We start from the raw sequence: 17635 nt of genomic DNA, 5'->3' as shown, positions 1-17635 counted from the left end.
ATTTCACCATTCACAAATTTGATAAAAAACCCCACGAAGTTTTGCACAAGCTCATTGTATGCAGAGTTCTGTGATACATTACAACTGGAAGTTGCTGAAAAGACCTTTGTAGTGAATAAGGAACGGCATTCAATTTCAGATCACTTCCTGTTTTCAAATCTGCTCATTTAAAGCACCCTAACTGTATTTTTTCAGTAACAAGTCAATAATGTAGTTACCAAAGAGCTAGCTGACTAAGACTTTCAACGTTGCCTGTCTAGAAGGATTTGCTCAGCACATTAAAAACCCCAAAATGTAGCAAAGCTAAAATGAAACTAATGGGTCTCTTACTAAGAGAGAAAAAAAGGTAACAGTAGCCATGCTACCATGTTATTAGGAAACACAGCATGAGAAATACCTGACTCGGAGGATTAAGCACTCCTGTCCACAGAAGGATTTTTACTATGTAAAAAGCATGATCTTTTGGTTACTATTCATTCAATTTTTAATACGTTAATACCACTCAAAGCCTCACCTTTTTTGTTGGAGGAATGCCTTGTGTTCCTATGTTGATAATTACGGAATTTTGCAACACTTGCCTATTGCAGCCAATCCTTGCTCATTCACCTCTATCCGTGACAGGCTGCCTCCATCTCAGGGTTCATTAGTCATCTAAAGATGCAGCCGGAGACTTAGCAGAGACTGTTCCTTCCACCAAAACCTGTGAGAATGCGCACCACAGGCAAGTGGTCAAATGGGATCGTGTTGGTAGGCTACACAATTCCAACACAGGCCTTTTGTAGTAACATTTCTTACCCATCTTCTCCAAGTAGGGTATTTAAAAGTCTGTTTCTACTGAGACAATGCCAAGTGCTCAGACATCATGCTATTAAGGATTTAAAACCCAGATATGGATCTAGCTGCTCTTTTCATTTGTTTTAATGCTAAGTTTGTATTAGCAGTAACAGGTGGCTAAGTGTAGGCTAATCTTCTGTAGAAACTGCTAAAACATACTGGAGTAGGGATTCTAACCTGGCATTCTGAATGACTGTATGAGAAGTACACTGTACAAAAGAAACCATCACAAGTCAGTCAGTGTTTAAGGAATTTTTATTAAACCAAGAATTTTATAATCCAAATTACGTTTCTTTGCTCAGCTATCAATTCTCACTGTCAACTAAAACAGTGGTGATATTCTGAGCTTTTCCACAGTAAAGAATTACAAAATTAAAGAAAGGAATGCTTTAAATTTTTGTACTGTGTTGAAAATTCTTTTCCCCCGGGTTTATAAAACATTAATTTGTATTTTTTATTTTACTATTTTTTTTTTAAATTTTAAATCAGTAAGTAATCTAGGACTAGCACTTGTTTTACTAGCCCCGGCGTTGCTCTGTACATAAGCTTCAAAGTTTCCTTTCCTTTTTTTATTTATTTTATATTTTGCAATGTTTTTCTCAATATTTAATAGTTTTTCCATGTTTAGATTTTTTTTTTTCTTCGGTGAAGCGAAGTTCTAGATTGTAGTCCCGGATCTTCCTGCAAACAAAACCAATACTGTTAGGTCTTAAAATTAAAGCAGCACCTTATGTTTTCTGACATGCTTTCTGCAACTCTAAGCCTGACAGCACTTTGTGCTTTGATGGCATCAATCATACCAAAGTTCTTGACAAGCAGTGTATTCGAGCTGGTCCCCTGAAGTAAATAAAGTACCTCAAGTTTGTGATACTTGGCAAGAGAAAAGAGTCTAGAAATAAACAGTACCCGGCACAGCACTGCCTTAGACAATGGCTAATGCACATTTGATTTGTTACTGTAGCTAACCTGACTGCAGGTCACCTCTACTCTTAAGGCCAGCATACTAAGGCTCATCAAATAACTACGCCAGCAGTATTTTCCAGTTCCAGTTCCTAAAACATCACGCAGCATACAAAGTAATGGTCTCAAAGTTTGGGCATCTTAGTTTAGGTCAGACAACTTATTCAGCGCTTGTTTATCTCCAGTGTGAAAGTGTCACTAGCAAAAAAAGGAAAAAGAACGAACTGTGGAAAAAACATGACTCAATTTGCCTCCAAAAGGGAAGCTACAGAAATGGAAAGACCAAGAAAAATGAAAATTTGAAGTGATCAAATGTTAAAGCAAACATCTTCAACTGATAGCTATAAATGTGGAAAGTAAGTTCACAGACAGGCAAAACCTAACTGGACTCAATAGGGAACAGACTCCTGTACTATCAACTCCGTATTTTCCCCTTTCAAAATTGTAAGGATACCACATTTGCCTCTTCTTGTCATGCAACATTAAGCTACCAACCTCACAGAAGGCAGTAAAGAAAATGAGTACTTTAATTGACATTAAAGTTAAATTAACCAAAATGTGAAGTCAAGACAGTATATAGGTTAGTTTTTAATTACTGTGTAATTTCAGATATTGGCAAGTATATACAAATTATAGTGCAAACAGATACTTAATTTCTAAGGAAAAATAGGTTTGGAGTATCATTTCAAGCTTACTTCAAATCCACAAGTTCCTCGAACAAAAAGTATGAAGTTTGACAGAACTGCCCATTTTTGCACATATGCCTAGAACTAATGCAGCTAAATATGCTGTTAAAAACAATGTTTCAATACCAGTTAAATATGCAAGACACGTCAGTAACATTTGCTAACCAAGAGCTACAGAACTGGATTGAGGACAAAATCTGTTTACAACTGCAACCATAGTTGCTACTTTCTGTGGCTGCAAATGATAGTCTGAAAGCACGCTGCTTCTAAGGCCATGGACTAAAAGACTATTGCCTCAGTCAACCTATAAAACTACAGTGCTCAGAAAACTTACTTACTAAACACTTGGAACCCCAGTGGGATTATTAACTGCCTTTTGAGCAGCCTCTTTAGCTTGGTGGGCTTGTAGTACGGCTACAGCTTCATCAACCTGTTAAGTAAAAAAGAAAAATCAATAAAAGGAAGCATAGTAATTTCTGTATATTTAAGTTAATGAAACAGTTTCAAATTATACATACAAATAATGTGTGCATTATTAAACATTACAGTTCCAGTTCATGCTAACGTAAGTCACTGCCACCCTTTGAAAAAGGATATTCTATCCTCTTGCCCTTGGCCACTGTCACATTGCTGTGACTCCACTGTGCCAACATAAACACCTATTGAATCAGTGTAAATTTAATTGCTGATAAAGCTAGTTAAGGCAGAAGTTCACCTACCTTCGAACGAAGAGACTCAGGAGACTCGAGCATGTGGAGGAGTTCAGAGTTGTCAATCTCCAACAACATACCAGTGATCTTACCCGCCAGAGTAGGGTGCATGCTTTGAATGAGAGGAAATAGACGTTCACCTAGAAAAAAAGAAGTTAATCAGAGCAGCAAATCTCATCTGACAAACAGCCTAAACAGAAGGGAAAAAAGCACCTTGTTCTACTGGTAAAACTATTTATTCCACATTTTAAGATTGATAAAAGTACTTAGTCTGTCCTTCTGCTACAAGGCATAAAGAAAGGTATCACATACATACCTAACATCTGCTTTTGTTCTTGTGGAGGGGCAGAAGCCAACATGGAAGCAGTCAAGGGTTCCTGACCTTGCACATGGACAGCAGGCTGCAAATTAACACCATTTCACAATTAAATTCTAGTCCATAGTTAGGCACAGCTTCAAATATCCCATGTTCCAGAACTCAGCATAAACAATCCCTACACTGTCAGAAACACGGAATAAATTACAACTAAGTAAATTTAATCAAATAGTGCTGGTGTAAGAGCTGAGTGATGCTGGAGATTAGTATCAACCACTCCACTGTAGAGAGCAAACACAAGGAGAACTCAGCCTAAGGTATCAAGCAACTGGAAAATACAAAGTAACACAGGCCACCTTCCTCTGCAAAAAACATCAGCAAAAGCATGGACCAGTTCCTAAAATGACATACCTGCTGCATGGCAACCTGTGGCTGTGTATTAAGATGTTGCTGAGGATTACGAACACCTGCAGCGTATTTGTATTGTGGTACTGTGCGTACAGCAGGAGTAGCTGCAGTAGCTGCTGCTGCAGGACGTGGACCCATTGTTTGTGTTGATGTATTAGCTGAAAAAAATAACATAAATGCATACGTGAATAATTATTTTATTTAGCCTATACTGTGCAAGTTAAAAACCAAAACAACCAACCAGCCCAAACTAAATACCTAATTTAGGTATTGTATTACAGATTTTTCTCAGTACTATTGTCAACTGTCACATCGCTGGTCATATCTGAAGGTTTGAAGGTTGAAGTTCACTGGATATTACTTTCCAGTCACTTCACTAATGAATTGCTTTTCTTACAGGCTATTGAAAAAAGATCTGTAAGAAAACATTAACTTTGGTTGAGTATTAATTTAATTTCATTCCAACCTCAAAGGACACTTGATTTCCTGAGCACATTATGTCAACAGTCATCCTAAAAAAGATGCATTCATGAAGTAGATAGCTAAAAAATACTACTGTCTAAGATCTTCAGAGAGAATTAAGACTCCATTAGAATCAATTCTGGTTCATTCAGTGATGTACAGATTCTGCATACGTGATAGTGGCTCACAGTATTCTACGACAACATACTATACAAGCTAAAATTTTATCATCTCAGTATTCCTACATGCAACCTATCATTACAATTGCCACAAGCATGTTTAGAAATGGCTGCAGCTGTCATACAGTATTATTAAAGCAGACACTAAAGGAAGAAATGCTTCATGCTAAAGAGATGGGACCACAGCAGGAGTCTTTGCTGGGACAATATTTAAAGCAGTTGCTAGGAGGTGATACAACTTTACTTATTTATTTGATAAGAGCCAGAAAAGGAAGTGTACCACATGTGATATTGAACTTAGGAATGCTTTTGAGAGATCATTCTGAATCAGCAAAATTAAAAAAAATAAGCCTAATACTTAAAGTTTGCATAAATCAAACTCACCAACACGTTGTGTTGACATGACTCGTGGAACCTGTGAAGAAGCTGGTCTCATGGTACTAAACGGTGGTCTGGGCGCTGCTGGGCGGATAGCACCAGGCATGTTTTGGAATGCTGTATTTTAGGAAAAAACAGAGTTATTGTCACATGCTGAAACACCAAATAGTGAGAAAATACCACTAACATGACAAAGAGAAGACTTAAATACATTTTCACAGCATTACAGTATCAAAGTGCAAAGGTAAATGCCATGGAGTTTACCGCAATCACTGCGAAGAGGCAAAGTGACTTACGATGAGGTCTGGCACCCTGAGCAGTCCAGCGAGGACTAGGTCTAGCAAGCTGAGCAAGTTGATTAGTAGGATAGTATGCAGCACGGTTCTGAGTCTGTCAAATACAAAAACATCGTGTAACTTTGTTATCTTTGAAGGGTGCACTGAACAGTCCCATCACCCTTCTGCTGTGAAATCAGAATGCTGATATTACAGACAAATGCTAATAGTTATTTTTACTGTTAAATCTGAACAGATTTTATAAGCAGTACAAAGCATTTAGTTACTAATCTCCATACGTACCTGTGGGATAGCTGCCATGAAGTAACCTGAAGGAGGTGCTGGTTGGTACGGGTTGATTACAGGATTAGGTACTGCCCTTACACTCGCCATTCTCTGCATATACTGGTTGGTGAGATGAGCTTGGCGCTCTTCTTTACGCTGAGCTAGAGCTACATATAATGGTTTAGTAGCCACAATTCTACCATTCATTTCTGTAACAGCTTTGGTGGCTTCTTCTGGTGATGAAAAGCATACAAATCCAAATCCTTTGCTGCGGCCACCTTCCATCATGACCTGTCAGTACAAAATTTAGTTTTAAAACAAGAAATTGTCATACCTACTCAACTCACATGACTTTCTTTTTTCAGCAACATACCAGGAGTAAGATCACAGGTTTATTTTACAGAATTGATTTATAAAAAGAAGTAATTGCTTAATAGCTGTTTACTGAATACAGATGAAAATCTCAGTGAAGCAATAATGAGCACATTATTGCACCAAAAAGACGTCATTTTTCTCACATGAATATCAGTACTTAGTTTATTTTAAGACAGGATGATCCTTTAACCTGAGATGTAAAATAATCAAGAAAGCATATGTCCACGTATATAGCAGTGGTGACTGGGTCACATTTGTTAGTCACAGAAGTCACTCTTTCTTGATGAAGGATCGCTGTCCGTTTTCAGAGAAAGGACAAGCATAATTATAAACTTTACCTTTGCACTAGTGATTGTACCAAACGGGGAGAATTCTTTTCGAAGACGCTCATCATCGATCCCATCGTCAAGATTTTTCACATAAAGGTTTACACCCTAAATAAAAAAAAATACAAGTTATTTTTGAAAGCAAATTGTCTGTGTAAATCTAAAAATAGCTCAGAATAAAGTTAGTCCTCTTGAATTAAAACTGAACCTGGTATCTGGTGATCCTGTCCTGCTTCATTTGTTCAAACTTGCGCTTCAGCTCCGTCTGTCTTTCCACCTTTTTCTGAGCCCGGCCAACATAGATTTGTTTCCCATTGAGCTCTTTCCCATTCATCTCATCTACAGCCTTCATTAATAAACAACAGGTTAGCAGTGCTTTGTATTCCAGTGGTTTTTAGGCATACAAAACCCCTGTAATTAAATTCTAACAAGTTACATATGGATTCCAGAAAAAGACCCAATCCACCTAAAATATTACTAGCTGAAACAAAGTACCCCAAGACTTCCCTGCTCAAAGTAAAATGGAAATTTATTTCTGAGTGTGGTTCTGTCCGGTTAAAGAGAAGTCACAAGCGATGGAAAACACTCTTCTCATATAAAGTCCGCAGAGGGGGGTGGAAATCAAGTCGCATAATTAAGAACTATTTCTCCAGCCTTATCTTGCTAAAGGCATAGAAAATAAAGCAAATTAAGATGAAAAGCTCTAATCCACACACTTCTGTTTTTAAAAGTAACATCTGAAAATATATCTACAAGGTTTTCTTATGCTGTATGTTAAGCTACAGCTGGCAGATGTGGGTGGTTGGTTTTTTTTTAATTCTTAATCTTTCATTAATGTAATACTTAAAGAGTATGAAAGTAACAACTTTTTTCCTTTATGCTGTTTTGAGTTACAGCTATTAAAATGTGAAACGTCTGGCACAGATTTAGTCAATTAATTTAAAACCAGTAGTCACCAGTTTATTGTATACCTTCATGAACAAAGCCATTAAACACATATTTACTGAGGTATCAGAATTTTATGTTATTTAAAACACCCAACACGTGATTCTGACTACTGTAAGAGAAACAATTCAAAAATGAATGTATGCAAGACTGAACAATGTAGATGTAAGACAGACAGGATTTGTTCTAATCTCTTGCTTGTACACTTGCAGTACTGACAAATCACCAAAATGCCTTTTGAAAAGCAAACTTCGTTTGTTGCCCTGATTTGTTCAGTGCTGAGTTTTTGTCCTGATGCTATATCCCTACTGCCACAGTCAACTGATACATTAAAGCAATCAGCTAACAAAGAATTAAGTTATACAGCATGTTATAGATATATACACAAATTAAAAAGGACCCTTCTTCCAAAGTTACCCTTCAGAGTAAAAGCAACATCACAGGGCTCTATGACTATTTTCTTATAGTTGTGCCAAACATGGTCCATAAAAACTAATGGTTTTCCTGCTGACTTTGCAGGGATGAAGTCTGAAAACACAATCCTTTCTGCCTTGCACAAATGTTTTGTGCAACCAGATTGGATCCAATGATTCATCTGAGGTTTGCAGAGATGTAATAATTTACTATACCTGCATGTTGCCTAGCATGAATGAGTCCAAATCTCACTGAGACCTTTAAGCCCAACTACAACAGGTTATTCAACTATTCAATATTTCTTACTTCTATACTAGTTTCCAGCTGTCTCAAGAGTATCTTGACTTAACAGGCTCCTCAAATCAACTGACGTTTGCTCATAAGAAAGCATTTTAAATGACAGAAACTATGCTAAGTCATTCAGGAAGCAAGACACCTGGTTTTGCAGTGTCCTTGACCAATTCAACACCCTTAATGAATTCACAGGATTTAAAATCACTCAATGAAACACATAATTTGGGTCTCAGTTACAGAATTCCTAAAAGTTAAGTCCAAATGCTTACTTTTTGGGCATCTTCATGTCTTTCAAAACTAACGAAGCCAAAGCCTTTCGATTTTCCACTCTCATCGGTCATAACTTTCACACTTAGGGCAGGACCTAAAAAGAGAATGAAACACTCATGCTTCGTAAACAGACTGTATTCTGAACAGGATGTTCAAAACGTGAAGAGAAGAAGAAGAACCCCATTCAGTTTATTTCCCTTGTTTTACAAAGGACTCCTGCTTCAATAGTAGTATCTAGTAGGCATCATCCATTAATATAAAATTGCTGATCTACCCTGATGCTGAACTTCAGCCATTATGCCTGAAGTCAGCGATGCTAAATTTCTTTCCTAACCTATTTTCAACCAAAATGGGGTAGGAACTTCACCTCAAAGTGAATGAAATTGTTATCTCATTAAAAAATACAACATTTAAGAAGCATTAGCATTTCCATCCTTTGAAACAGGTACTGAAAGCCAGAGAGGAGGCCTTTCAATACATTAGGTATGTGCTTCACCATTTATCCCAGTAAAAGGCCATCCCAGTTCAGCAATTCCAAGCCTTTGAAAAACTGCAGTACACAGACTCAACTGAGACAGATACCAGCAGCTAAATAAACGTGCTACCGTTTCAACCACAGAGACTTCAATAGTGGAAAGAAATTTTCTGTAAATGCTGCTTAGAGCATTTCATATGATATACTACATACTATAGAGTATCTCATATACAAGGCTTTCTCTTGCTTTACATGATATCCACTGGAGAACAGCAAAAGCATGGAGGAAAGAAAATACAAAAAAATGGCTGAGGCTGAAAATAAAATAGGTGTGCCCCAAAACCCACTACAAGAATCTGTAACTGAATTACAGACTTTGCCATTTCCTATTTCAATGGTGACACATCATACACATTATTAGATCATGATCATATATATATGCCTGCCATAATTTTGCCCTGTGCATAACTGAGGGTCAAGACTAACAGCTTGCCAAGACAACAGAATAACGAAAATCGAGATAGGCTGAGTAAGGATAAGTCTGCAGGTCAAGGAAAGCAATAGCAAACTCATGTCATACTCGAATTCACTCGTAGTGAATTCGTAACATCAATCTGTACTGAAATATGACACACTTCATTTGCAACTTAAAAACATGTGCAAGCCCCATTCAAAAGACTATTTAGACACATTTTCAGTTTTTCAGAAACAATTCTGAAACAAACAGTTCAGAAACAAAGATGGCAGGATTATATATGCTATTGTGCCTATTTAAGATTCTGCAGTGGATATTACCATATTTTGAATCTGAAATTGGCATTAAGTACAATTTTCAGTACCTTTTATTATTTTTTATCTTTTCAAACCAACATCAGCCAGCCAGCTGATTCCTTGTATATCTTGTCTGTACAGTGCCTTGTAAGAAGCTCAGGTTCACTTGTGTTTATAAAAACTTAAAGTTTAAGGCATTACCAAACTTGCCAAAGAGTTCCTTCAGTCTCTCATCATCCATGTCTTCTCCAAAATTCTTGATGTAAACATTGGTGAATTCCTTTGCTCTGGCTCCAAGCTCTGCCTCACGCTCCTTGCGGGATTTAAACCTTCCAACAAATCTAGTTGCAGGAGAACAGAATAGTGTAGATTAAAGCAAGTCTGACAGGGTTTAAAAACTTACTTTAATCTTCTGGTATACTTTACTCTTGATCAGTCTTATTGTTCATTACAAGCATTAAATTCTTTAGAAAAAATATTTACAATAAAATTCCGTCAGAAAAACAATTTCACTATCCTTTGCTACGTCAGTGTGCTTATCAGTTACTAGCATAAAAACGCTTTCAAGCCCTTTGCAAGATTGTTCACTCATAAAACAGCCTTTGACAACAGAAGCTGGGCAATGGGAAAAGAATACTAGGTGAAGTGGCTAAACAGAAATTCTAGATATTGGCATAATCCCTCTGCCATACTAAAAACTTGGCAGCCTTAAAGCAGTTACCACTCTCTGATCCAGCTTTTAAGCAAGGGGTATTTAACTAACCTCCCCCACTACCTTACACACCTTTGCAGCTTATATCAAGAGCAAGACTTCGGTTTGCTTTTGGCATTTGTTGGGTTTTTGTTTGTTTGTTTTTCAATAGCCAGAGAAATACATAGTTCAGCTTGATCTTTAGTTAAATAGCATTGCAAATTGGCTGGGAACACCAAACATCAGTTCATACCATCAGAGAAAGAACAGAAGGTGAACACAACACTCTGCATCCTAAGGATCTGCTCTAGTACAGACGTAACATATCTAACTCTGATTTCTAGTTGTAGCAGACTTTTGCTCTCTAATTTTATAGTACTGTCCAACTTTATAGTTCCAGATCTGACAAATCCAGTAAGTAGCATATTGTAATTCAACATTTTCTTAAACTCTGACAGCTTCACCCAATTTACAGTGACCAAGGATGGTAAGAATGATAGTGCAATGTGTTTAGCAGATCTTGATAGCGAGTGAAGCACTTCAATGCACTTTTAAAAGTCTAGCCTGAACAGATACTCAAAGCAAAATTAATTCTCATTATGTACTTTACCAAACAAAGTTTTGTAAACCATTTGCTTTTATGACTACATGCTGACCTCTGTTTACTAATTTTAAAAGGTCGTATAAAGATGGAAGCTGAGTAAAAACATCCACAGAATGCCAGTCAAGACCAGAACAAGCACGAAAACGAGTTTCAAAATACATGTTCTCCCTGTACATGACTCGATCCATCCACCTCTACATGTAAAAATAATCCATGATGGTAAGCTGATGCTGATTTCTGTGATCCTTTTTCCAAACCCAAATAATCCATGATGGTAAGCTGATGCTGATTTCTGTGATCCTTTTTCCAAACCCTCTCAAGTATTTGCAGAGCTATTATTTTGCAGCTATACCAAATACCATAATGATCCCTTGGGCATAGCTGTCAGGCACACTCACCTTCCCCTCCCCTGCCCGCCCCCCCCCCCCCCCCCCCCCAACAGATATCACTAACCAAGAAGCCAAATAATTTTTTTCCTACAGTATAGAACAATAATGTTTACAACATTATACTTCTCTAAGTTTTATTTTCTACTCCTATTCCCTAGATATGCCTATTAACAGACATTAATATAAAAACATCTGTGTAATCCAACCACTATTCTGGACTGAGTAACTGTAGAGCTTTAAGTTCCATCCAAAAAATGGATAATGTTGCCTACCTTACAACTTTTATAAAGGAAGTATTATTCGGAACACCTGATGGCTTGTATTTTATCTCAGACCAGTAAGATCAGAAAACCAGAGAAGTTCCCAAATCCTCATTACTGCATTGGCTTGTAAGACAACCAACACAACAATTTTTCCCCTAGTCCATTATTAGCCTTTTCTGAACTTATTCTGACTTTAGAATAGGCAGGTGATACAATTCATAGTATTCTTAGCACTAAAATTCTAAATCCTCTTTAAAACTGTAAGGTTTTATAACAACATGTCTTTTCTAGGTAAGCTTTAAATATTTGTCTGCTGTAAAATGAGTTTCAATCTGTTGATGCCCAACTATGTATTTATGTACTTACACTTTGCGGTCATTAAGCAGCATACCATTCATTTTTTCAATAGCTCTTTCTGCAGCTTCTTGTGTCTCAAAATGTACAAATCCATAGCCCTTGGATCCATTTTCATCACACACCACCTATTTAAAGAAAAACCCTGTTGTAACACCTGTGGAATGTTTCCAGCATAAAATGAGGTTTTGTCTCAAACCATTAAACAAACGAAAAATTTTCCACTAACCTTACAAGACAGGATGTTTCCAAAAGCAGAAAATGTGTCATACAAAGCTTTGTTATCAATTGATTTGTCCAAGTTTTTGATGAAGATGTTTCCTACACCACTTTTACGTAGAGATGGATCGCGCTGAGACCACATGATGCGCACTGGTTTGCCTTTAATGACATCAAAGTTCATTGTGTCCAAAGCTCGTTCAGCTGGAAAAACATCATAGGATTAGTAGGGAACGCTAAAGTTATCTTAATAAGCACACGAATAACATTTTTTACTATTTTAAGTCCAGCATCACCACCAAGATGCAACCCCAAACCTCCAGTGTAAATAAACCCCATTCTGTTTTATGCAAGTAAGACCTGGCAGAAACTCCTCAGCAAAAGCTGCACTTAGGAAGGAGCACGAGTCAGCTAACAAGCTGCAGAAATCCCAGTAGCCTAAAGGATTGGACTCCACTATGAAAAGATGGTACGGTGACAAGAGAAAACACATGAAGTGATGGCAATTATGACCTGTTCGACAGGACGGGAAGTTTTAACATCTGTGGAAAATCAGCTGGCCACTCTCACATCATGTAGATGTATCAATAAAAATGTTTTTAGGGGTACAGGTTGTGCCTGTGAGGGGCCTTCTACAAACATTAACACAAAACCTCCTAAATTAATAATACCTCCAAGCTGGCAACATTTCTTTGCTAGGTGGAGTTCAAGCCTGGTTCAGACGGCTGTTCCACACAACTCCTTCCTTAGTGACAAAAAAGATCCGCGATGGACTTCCAGGCAAGGGACAAGTGCAAAGAGATTGTAAACTAGCACTTAATTTTGAAAATCTGAAACTATATATTCAAAACTCATGATGAAATAAAAACATACAAGCTCAATGAAGGAGCAAGCATTAAAACAGCAATATGAAGTAACATGAACCAGGTTTTGTTACTCCAATGGAGCAGTTTTTCCAGTAGAACTCCATAACTAACTTTCCAAAGCCTGAATTTAAGATCTCAGTGTATTTTGTTAGGGAAGTATCAGGACTTCTTCAGTTCTCACATGTTCCTTCAAAGCAACAAGACGTGTCTGATGTTTTAAGTCAACAAGGTATTAAGCAAGAAAGAACAACAGTTCTCAAGTATGGCAGACATATTTTATCTCCTACATTAGCTCCTTTCTGTTGTTGCTCCTGTATGTCTGGAAGAGCACTGAAAAAAGTCCCAACAGATATCTGAAGTCACACCCGTCGATATGAGCTCACTTCACTGCAGTTTGCATGGCAGAGCAATGTGATGTTAGCAAGGCTGAAATTCATTTAGTATTAGTTTAAAAACAGTAACCAGGTCAGTTAATTGCTTTTCTTAGGAGAGGACCAAGGGCCATTCACACTGTGAAAACCCTTGTTTTATGTTTTTGTTCTTCAAGTGCTGCTTTAGCCATGTTGCTGGATATCATGGCCAAAGAAAATTTGCTGTCAGCCTCTGGTTCAACTGATATACCATGTTTCACACTCTTTCTTGCCACATTTTCAGATTAAAAGTGAATTTGAAGATTATATTCTCTGAAAGGCATCTGTAGAAGTTTACAAGACAGACACCTAACACTTTCTTGTAAGAAAAAAATCATCCATTGATAGTGTTACCATATTCACATGGCAGTAGCAAGTCAACAACAGATTTAAGCTGAAGTCATGAAAAAATACAAGCATTGCCAGTCTTTTAAATACATTAACAGATCTTTCACAAACTTTAATATAAATTAAGCAGGAGAAAAGACAACCTAGATACTGGTGATGAGAAACAAAAAACATTGGAAGGCTTTAAATTGCAAAAGAAAAAAAACAAAGATGGACAAAAAAAAAAGAAAAAAAAAAAAGAACTTTGGGTATCACACTGGCCACAGTAGAAACATGTAACACTTTGGTACTGCCCTGGAAGTCATTAGAATTATTACTGCCAGCACCAGCAAAAGTGCCAGCAACAAACAGTTCATTATTTCCAGAAGTAGTAACAGGGCTTCTTTTACCAGAAAAGAGGCTTTTCTAATTCATGCTAATTGCTTCTAGAATAATCCTGACACTTCTCAAAAATGCACGTTCCTGGACACATTTCCCAAACATCTGACTCAAAGCAGGTCCATACTAGCTTTCGCAAATGTTACCACTCTCAGCTTATAGTGAGCACGTATCTTAGACCAATGCCATTTCTCCACAAAGGCAAGGACAGCACAGAAACTCTCGCCAGTTCTCATCTCTTCTATGGAGCAGAAGTACGAGAAATTAAAAGATTTCTGCTTAACCAATGCCGCACTGTCATTCCACAACAGATTTAAAACCATTACTAGAATGCATATGCAACCAGGTACAAGCTGCTCATTAAAATTCACAACTCTTAAAACTAGCTTACTTTCATTACAGTTTTGCTATAGGTCACCCGCTAGTTTGCAGGAGGCAATTCCATTCAGCAGTTAACTTGTTACCAAGTGGACACACCTACCTACCCATGCTGTACTTTTGCTGATTCTGCTGAAGCCTTTATTGAATGAGTCACCAGTTCCCATTTCAGTCGTGAGCAACTGGACAGTCCACTTCAGTACCGATTTCAAAATCACACAGAATATACGCTTAATGCTAAACTGTGCTAAACATACCTATCAAGAGCTGCAAAATAATACACCTCTGGAAACAGCCATTTGAAAAATCTGAAGGGGGAAGTGCAGCTTCAGATTACTCAAGAATATTACTAGTTTAGTGATTAAACAAGACTGCCTGGGTTTTACTCTGGACTATGACTCAAATTCAGAAAAGTCACAACTATGAAATGTGTGCATACCTCACAAATGTGTCATGAGGTCTAATTAGGTTTTGGAACAGCTTTGAGATCCCCAGTTTACAGACAGCCGGTAATGTTGAACACACCTTCAAAGACTTTTTCAAAACCCAAACTAGTTGTTACTAGCTGTTTAATAAGCATAGCCCGAGATGTAGCTAAGAATTAGACTAAACCAAGACAAGGCAGTCAGTTTGGAATCAAAATGAAACCAGTATTACTGCAAGAATAACCATTCATCCTCAGAGCTCCTATTTTAACATTTCAGTAAACGGACAGAATTATCTGTGGAAAAAAAAATAATCACCAAAACCACTTTTGACGTATTTGCCAAGAACATAAAGCACTAAAAATGTTGCAGTAGTCACACAATATCATTTACGTATATTTTAAAGAAGTTCTTCCAGATATGTGCCAGATGCAGGTGTGATACTGATGACAAATACTTTTAGCTGAAGTGGACCAAGTGTAGAATACAATGTGTGCCTCCTGAAGTCTGAAAAATACTTGTAAGCATTTAGAGTAACAGCTTTTTTGTAAAAGGGACATTCTCAAACTCTAAATTCAAACACTGCTCAGCTGAAAAAGCTGTATTTTTCCCCAGAAATTGCAAAATAAGTCACAAAACATAGGGTTGAACAGGTTGCTCAACTAATGACAATGATAAAGGTGGCCCTTACAGAATTCTGTCATTACAAAGGAGAAGCAGCATCTGAATCACCTTCAACTTCTGCCTGACGCATCACATCACAGTACTGAACTGGGCTAACCCCTTCTTTTTCTTCTTGAGAATAAACTGTACCATAGGTTTTTGTCGAGTGAAAGCACAGTATGTTAAAATCAGCATTCAAATCGTCTTATCCTAAACAATAGTTGATTAAATTACTAGCTCCCTGAAGTGAGAGAGCTGGTAACAGGTGAAATATCTGCCTATTAAAAAGATGAGACAGTAACTTTTACTACTTACATACAGATATCATCGGTACAGCAAAGCCTGATCTGATAATGGCTATATACTAAAGTCAGTTTTGAAAGCCAGTTAATCCAATTGCTTGAAAAGTTTGTAATTCAAGCCTCTCACTTCCATACAGTTGAAAATAAAACCATTATAATAGGAAACTGTTAACTCTCCTTGAAATCAAATACATTCTAGCTGGCCGAAATATTTTTTCTTTTCATTGGACTCCATACAACTTAGAACCGGTCACATTTGGTTCTTGTATCGAAATCCTCCAAACGAACAAGCCAGTTTGCCCAACTCAACGCAGCCACGACCAGAACTATATGAAAAGTTTCTTTACTGATCCCATTTTAGAGAGCCAGCAAGACGTCGTGGAAAGCAAGTTTAATAAAAGCACAACTTGGGACACACAACGTCGGAGAGTTTACTGCGAAGAGAAAGGGATGAGAAAGCAGCTTACTAAAGGGAGAGCAAGCAGGGGGGGAGACCCAAGTAATTTCACCCCCTGCCCACATGTGACAGACCGGCCTGGTGTTTTCAGGTATTACGCCTTGGCTGGACGGCTATGAAAGTACCAGACCCTCCCGGTACGTCCTACTTCCTTCTTTTGGCCTCTTAATCACGCATACACACCCAGCTCCTGCGTAGTTGTTAAAAGGTGCTAATGACTACGGTGTTTTCTTCAAGCTAGCCTTCATCCCGGATTCCTGATGCAGCCGCGCACGGACGTGCCAGCCTGTGGGAAAGCCGCCTGCACACACACCCCCACCCCCCATCCCCCGGCCGCCCCCTCCCCGCCGCCCCCGGGCCGGGGCAGCCACGCCGGGCCACGAGCTTTCGGCGGGGGCGCCCCCCGTCCATCCCCCGGCGTAGCCTGCCGGTTGCGGGCGCGGAAGCGCCTCTCCCCCGCCCCCCTGCCCCGCCACGAGGCGCGGGCGGCCCCAGGCCGCGTGTCAGGCAGCGGCGGCCCCGCCGCACGCCCCCCCCCGCCCGGCGCCAAGTTCGCCCGCGTCCCGGCAACACCAACGCCGGCCCCGGGAGCGCCCGGGCGGGGAAAATGGATGCAGGGCGGCGGCGGGGGGGGGGGAGGGCGGCCGCGCCGAGTAGGGGGCGGGGGAGAAACATGGCTCCTCCGGCGGCGGCCGCCGCGGCTCTCCCCTCAGGCCGCCTCCCCCGCGGTCCGGCCCCCGCCACTCACCGTCGGCGGGCTGCTGGAAGTTGACATAGGCGTAGCCGAGCGACCGGCGGGTGATCATGTCCCTGCAGACGCGAATGGAGAGGATGGGCCCGGCAGGGCTGAACTTCTCGTAGAGCATGGCCTCCGTCACGTCGGGGTGCAGGTCCCCCACGTAGAGGGAGGCCATGGGGTAGCTGGGGGCGCTGGGGTTCATCCTGCCGCCGTCTCCCGACGCGGGAGGGCAAGGGGGGGGCGCTGACGAGGCGAGGAGGCCGCGGCGGCCCGGCGGTCCGTGAGGGCAGGGGCCGGCGGTGGCGGCGCGGCGGAGGGGGCACTCCGGAGACGGAGTCGAAACTTGTCGGCGGCGGGAGGCGGATGCGCGGCGGCGGCGGATGGAAGGGGCGGGGGGTCTGGCTCACTCCGTGCCGGGCCTGGCGGAGGTGGCGGCGGTTGCTGTTGGCCTCGGCGGGGGTCGGGCTCGCTCTGTGTCTCCTCTCGGCTGCGCCGGGTCCGGGGGCTTCGCTTCACCGGGTTATTTTATATCAAACCGGCCGGTTGCAGAAGGTTGACGGGAGGTGGAAGAAGGAAGGATTATTTTTTTTTAAAGGTTTTTTAGGATTTTTGGATTTTTTTTGGCTTTTTAAATATTTTTAGTAATAAATGGTGCGGCGGGGCCGGGCCGGCGTGTCCGGGTGTCCGGAGCACACGCACTGCGCACACAGCTCCGACGGCGGCCGGGGGACAAGGGGGAGGCCGCCGCCCCGGCCGCGCACTATATATACCCGCCCCGCCCCCAGC

General features: G+C 40.2%; 1 protein-coding gene across 4 annotated transcripts; it reads right to left on the bottom strand.

Annotated features, from left to right (window-relative positions):
- Window positions 1-1071: 1071 nt before the first annotated feature.
- Window positions 1072-17632, bottom strand: PABPC1 (poly(A) binding protein cytoplasmic 1). Of its 4 annotated transcripts, none has more exons than XM_055800334.1 (15): window positions 16859-17632; window positions 11894-12087; window positions 11677-11792; window positions 9565-9704; window positions 8117-8211; window positions 6403-6540; window positions 6207-6302; window positions 5512-5784; window positions 5230-5323; window positions 4940-5050; window positions 3918-4072; window positions 3507-3591; window positions 3200-3330; window positions 2815-2910; window positions 1072-1533 (listed from the first exon to the last, which is right to left on the bottom strand). In XM_055800334.1, the coding sequence occupies exons 1-14, from the start codon at window positions 17049-17051 to the stop codon at window positions 2818-2820; spliced, it is 1914 nt and encodes a 637-aa protein (XP_055656309.1). In that variant the 5' UTR covers window positions 17052-17632; the 3' UTR covers window positions 1072-1533; window positions 2815-2817. The 4 variants fall into 4 exon arrangements, with proteins under 4 accessions (XP_055656309.1, XP_055656307.1, XP_055656308.1 ...); XM_055800332.1 differs by having other exon boundaries at window positions 1072-1515; XM_055800333.1 differs by having other exon boundaries at window positions 1072-1515; window positions 2819-2910.
- Between the last annotated feature and the right edge of the window lie 3 nt (window positions 17633-17635).

Source organism: Falco peregrinus, chromosome 3 (genome assembly GCF_023634155.1).
Source record: "Falco peregrinus isolate bFalPer1 chromosome 3, bFalPer1.pri, whole genome shotgun sequence".
Lineage (NCBI taxonomy): Eukaryota > Metazoa > Chordata > Aves > Falconiformes > Falconidae > Falco > Falco peregrinus.
The sequence above is the reverse complement of the archived record's forward strand: the minus strand, read 5'-3'. Positions and strand labels throughout refer to the sequence as shown.

Excerpts from the sequence above, each read along its gene's own strand:
- PABPC1 (XM_055800334.1), bottom strand. The coding sequence starts at position 17,051 with ATGAACCCCAGCGCCCCCAGCTACCCCATGGCCTCCCTCTACGTGGGG. Across the intron at positions 6,303-6,402 it reads ACAGGATCACCAGATACCAG|GGTGTAAACCTTTATGTGAA; the intron begins GTTCAGTTTTAA and ends TTTTTTATTTAG. Across the intron at positions 3,331-3,506 it reads AGAACAAAAGCAGATGTTAG|GTGAACGTCTATTTCCTCTC; the intron begins GTATGTATGTGA and ends CTTTTTTTCTAG.